Source organism: Morone saxatilis, unplaced genomic scaffold (genome assembly GCF_004916995.1).
Source record: "Morone saxatilis isolate NCDOM2014 unplaced genomic scaffold, NCSU_SB_2.0 Contig18, whole genome shotgun sequence".
Taxonomy (NCBI): Eukaryota; Metazoa; Chordata; class Actinopteri; family Moronidae; genus Morone; species Morone saxatilis.
Window position 1 is genome coordinate 14,569,625 of NW_023339740.1, and position 5,533 is coordinate 14,575,157.

Consider the following 5,533-nt stretch of genomic DNA (forward strand, 5'->3'; position numbering starts at 1 on the left):
TCTCTTCTCTGGGTTTGTTTCAGTGTGTTGCTGCGTTGTGGCCTTCTTCTGTGGTCTGTTGTTCGTTCAACGTTCAGGGAATTACTATGTCACCATGTTTGATGATTACTCTGCCGGACTGCCTCTCACTGTAGTCGTCATCCTGGAAAACGTGTCTGTCGCTTGGATTTACGGTACAAAAAGGTACAGCTAGCTGTAGATTTGTGTCTGTGTGTCTGCAATTAATCATCCTGATCACTGGAGCCGAGGAGTGTTAGATAAGTGTAAATTATAGGCTTTCTGTGTTTATGTCATTACTGTATTTCTTTTTGTTGTTGTTCAGGTTCATGCAGGATCTGGAGGACATGTTGGGTTTCCGACCATATAGGATTTATTTCTACCTGTGGAAGTATGTCTCCCCTCTGTGTCTCATCGTGCTCATCACAGCCACCGTCATAGAGATGGCCATCAGCCCCCCGGGATACAACGCCTGGGTCCAAGAGCTGGTCAGTCTGTGTGTGTTTGTGTGTGTTTGTGTGTTTGTGTGTGTTCTGTCATAATTTTTTGTTGAGGTTGAGGATTTTTTGTATTCTACACTCTTTATATTTTCCTGTTAAAGGATTTTTAAAAGAATCTACCAAGTCTGGAGTCAGAAGGTGATTTATTTTAGTAACTTTTAAGATTTTTATTGAAATATTTGTAATGATAAATATTAGTTAGTATTGTTTTTGGTGTTGTGGACATATTTTATCCTCTATACACACCCTCAACTTCTTCATCCTGTTTTTAAATCTCATTTTTGTCATAAGGAATTTGTACAATAGTCTCATAAACAAATATGTGTCCCCTAAAAGAACCCTGGTGTTTATGAAAATATGTGTGTCTGTAAGTATGATGTAAGTAAAATAGGAACGAGTGCGGCTCACAATGAAAAGGTAAGTAAAATAGGTGATGTTAAGCAGGTATGTTCACTACAATCTTAGTTTAGCATCTTAACATGTTAATATTTGCTAACTATCACTAAGAAAGTACAGCTGAGGCTTATGGGAATGGGAGGTCATTATTTGATGGCGCTGGATGAAAAGTCAGTGGATAGCCAGATTCATCCTCTGGGGATCTTTAATGTCTGTACACAGTTTTATGGCACACCATCCAAAAGTTGTTGAGATATTTCATTCTGAATCAGAGTGGTGGACTGACGGACCGACAGACTGACATCGTAAACAATCTTTTCAACTCAGTTTGTACCTGTAGATTTAGATTTGAATGCTTCTCTCCATTTCGAGAAACATTTTTAATTTATTTTCAAATGTGTTTGCAGGCTCAGGAACGTTTCCAGAGCTACCCTCCCTGGGCACTGGCCATGTGCTTCTCTCTCATCGTGGTGGCCATGCTTCCCCTCCCCATTGTCTTCATCGCTCGTCGCTTCAACCTGATGTCAGATGGCTCCAACAAGCTGTCCGTCTCCTACCGTAAAACCATGATGAAGGACATGTCCAACCTGGAGGAGCAGGACGAGGCCAGATTCATCCTAGGCGCAAAGCCTGGCGAGGTGCCGTCAGCAGTGCCGGCTCGCAAAGCCTTCCTGACTCCAGGAGGGACCAAAGCTCTGGACCCCAACTCCCTGTCTCCAAACAGCTGCTACGGTACGAGCTACCAGAACACTGCCATCAGCCCCACCACACCAACTACACCGACCACGCCTGCCACACCGGAGTCTGACTCTTGACTGCTATCCAAACGCCCCTCTGACACCCAGTCCTGTAGCACAGTTTACCTTTCAGCCATAAAGTCTCCACCGGGGGTCACTGCAGCGCAGAGAACACCCACCACTGCCCTGCTAACGCCACAAAACTGTATGTAGCCACCCAACACGCATCAATAAATAACACCTGCAGCAGGAGAAAAAAAGTTCACTCTTATAACAGTAGATCAAACACTGAAATCAGGGTTAGATTAACAGTGACGCACTGTTAATCTCTATTTATTCTGTATTTAACGTCACAGGGTTTAAGATGAAGTTATGTGATCTGCTTTTCTTTGCCTTAGTAAAAGGATCCTCAGCAGACACAACCTCCCCCCCTCACCCGACACACACACACAGTTGAATGCACAGTCCTGTCTGCACAATGCAGGGAACCTGAAAGGATGAATGTAGAGGAGCCAGTGTGGTCCTGCTGATTGAACAGGTTTTCACTCAGTAGACTGGCACAGAGAGCCGAGATGAATGTGAGTTCACTTATTTTAAGGTTTAAAGTCTGTCAGTGTTTCTGTTGCTGCCCTCTATAATGCTACTGTGTGTTAAAACCATACAGTCTAACACTGAAAAAGTTATTTTCTATTAGATCTTATGCAGTGATTCAGTGTGTCTGTCATACACTTCTGTTCCGATGCCCTGAACTAGAAAACACTTCTCATCGTGTCGATTGTTTTCACAGGGCTCTGTGTATTGTAAACTATGCTTAATGCTGCTCTAAAGGTCATCCATTTATGTTTCATTCTCTTCCATTTCCCGTTCTCTGCTGTGTTTTGTGTGTAGCCATTATTGTTCATTATGTAAACAGTGTTGTACAGTATAGTAATATGATGTAGGATAAGATTTATGTTCTAAAGGCACAGTGTCATCCTCCGTTACACGCACATTATAACTCATTTAAGTTTCTCCACCAAAGAGTAAAAACAAGACCATAAAACACTTGAAATCTACATATTTACATACAGAATAACAGAAAGGAGATATAGAAATATATCGAATTGTGTTGAAGGTGAACTAGAAAGAGCTTCTTCAGTGACAGAAAGCACAGCTTTTTCATGTGACATTGAAACAAATGTCCATCGCTTGCTTGATGCAGTTTTGACTTTCTTTCTACAAAAGCACAAAAGAGATTTTACACAATTATTGTGCACAAGAAACAAACACTAACCCTACTAACTGCTGACCTGTTGTTTTAAATTATGCACATGTGGAATTGAAATAACTGCTGTCCCACACAATGAGTAAGCAATATATATTTACATTGGAGCACAAACAAGAATGCACAAACTATGTTCACTAATGGACAATAAACATAATGAACATGAAATAGGACCAAAAGATTTAGGAAGTTGAGAAGCAAAAATCCAAATAATGGAAGATTCAACTCATCAGTAATAAAAAAACTAAAACATGCACATACAAATGCACACTGTTTCTGTATATCTGTGGAATAATAAACCTCCTGAAGTGTTACTGAAGCAGACGGTAACATTAGTTGTGATGAAGATCTTTGACTTCAGGTTTAACGGATGTTAAACCAGCTGACATTCATCCCCGAACCTGTTTCATTTTTGTACACACTGATAGTAAATAGTAAAACTTCGAAAACTGCAAAACTGTCTACAAGTTGAAACTGAGCACATTCAAGTTCCTGTTACATGGAAGAGGATACCTTTATTTATTTTTTTATCACAATATTCAAAGCCATGGTGTTAAGGATTAAATGGACTATATTTATATTCCTGTATATTTGCAGTGTATGTAGGTGTGTTAAAAAAACAAAGATTTATCTTTTAAAAGTGACCAGTATATATAATATATATATATATACTATATATTTTCATCTTGTGTGACGCTTATTTAAATTGTATATTTAAAGACTTCTCTATTTTGTAGTTTGTGTAGCTAATTCTTGTTGTGGGATGTGAAAACGCTGCTGGGAGCTGGAGGGGATGTGTGATGTGTCTTTTATAGGCAGCGGCTGGTTCTCTGTTGTGTTCATGAGAGCTGTGTGTTCTTCTGGCTGGCGATGTCCACTCACCTGTCTCCACTTTAGGTTTACTGGTCTACTTGTTTTTAGCCACACTAGCACCACCTGCGCTTACCAACGGATGACTTTTCATCTGGTACCACCTGCAGGTCAAAATGTCCTGTTGTCCAACACAAAAATAACCCCAGTCAGCTTCAGCTATACTTGAGATAATGCTAAGATAGCATGCTAACATGCTAAATGTACGAAAACACATGAACTTGCTGGAAAGTACACATTAGCATGTTAGCAAGGTAATTAGCATACTAACAACATTTTAAATGTTATATAGAATATCAGCATTCTAGCACACCCAATATGTGTTATGCAGTTTGTTAATTAAATTGAGTCTATCAATGTTAATATCAGATTTGAGTTAAATGTAACTGTCAGTGTGGCTGGCATATATTTTTATTTATATTTTCACCAAATGGGAGATATTATTGCTGTCAGAAATTAAGAATATCTTAAATCTTGGAATTATAACTCAGTTTTTCCAATTCAGTTGTTAGTAATTAAACGATAAGAGGAGGGCGTTTATGGGTGTTTTTAAAGTTTATTCGGCAGTATTTGATTGAGTTTAACTTTACTAACCAGGAACGTGTTAAACTTAAGTTAAAAAGAAGATATGTTTTCTGCATCCATTCATGTCTTTTCATTAACTTTGTATGCAATCACACAACACCTAAAACTCACTTTTATTATGTAGCTGAGCCAATCTGAGTGTGTCCTCAAACAGCTATTGTTCAGAGAATAAACCGTTGTCATTTACGTGACAACATGGTTCCACCTTCAGGCAGAACTAGTGGTAGGTCTAAGAACAGCAAATGTGTCTCTTCATCTTTCATCCATTCAGCAATTTGTGTGTAAAGAGCGTTACTGTCTCGCAGGACGGTTAGTGTGGCTAAAACGTTTAAGTCTTGTTTCATCTCTTGTCTTGTTTTAGTCTGTGTGAGCCAGGCACTTCCTGCTGAAAGTGCATCATGTAGCGAACTCTCTGTTGTCTGAATCTGTAAATAATCTTGTGTAATCAAACTATTCTGAAGATAGATTTTATCCATGTGACGTATATAAATGTCCTAAAAAGTAACTGTTTTAGCAGTAAATGTAACATAAAGTAATAATGAATGTGATTAATGCACTTTTTTCACTAGGACTGCAAAAAAGTTAGCATTTGTTTTGTTGTCCTCATAGCAGTAAATTCAAGGTCTGTGTAAAAGCAATATCAAGTTATTAAACTGAAGAATAATTTAGGCTCAAAGAAGCTTGACACAGTAGTGTCAGTCCATAGCAATGATTAGAAACTGCCCCCTCATAGCCAAAGGGATGTTACAACTCTTCCTTACAAGTGCTGGAGTGTGTGTGCGTATGTATATAGCCTATAGTAAGGTGGTTGTGTGTGTGTTGTGTGTGTGTGTGTGTGTGTGTGGTGTATTACCTGTGGGGTGCCAGGGCCTTTACTGAGCAATGTTTCAAGCAGCTGTTACAGGAGACACGTTTTAGAAATTCCTTTACAGCTTCTCTCCTTCTTTCTCAGTCGTATTCACGATTGGTATGATATCTGACAAATTGTTGTAAAAAAGGATTGTGAACATCACCAAAAATAGTTAATAATAAAGAGTGGACAAGCTGCTGTCGGATTTCTGGATTTTTCAGGTTCAAAGCAGTCAAAATCTGTCATGGTGTTGATTTTGTGTCTTTTCCACAGTGGAAGACATGTTTATTGTGGATGGCAATGTCGACCTTTGCCATGAAATTTGGTACACACA

General features: G+C 39.0%; 1 protein-coding gene across 1 annotated transcript in view; it reads left to right on the plus strand.

Moving 5' to 3' along the window:
• LOC118328381 (sodium-dependent neutral amino acid transporter SLC6A17-like) overlaps positions 1–3,211 on the plus strand; it is a 12,056-nt gene extending 8,845 nt beyond the window's left edge. The window contains exons 10-12 of the mRNA XM_035662092.1: positions 24–183; positions 323–485; positions 1,301–3,211. Of these exons, the coding sequence (XP_035517985.1) occupies positions 24–183; positions 323–485; positions 1,301–1,708 (731 nt within the window). The 3' untranslated portion in view covers positions 1,709–3,211. The remainder of the gene's footprint in view (positions 1–23; positions 184–322; positions 486–1,300) is intronic.
• Positions 3,212–5,533: the final 2,322 nt, after the last annotated feature.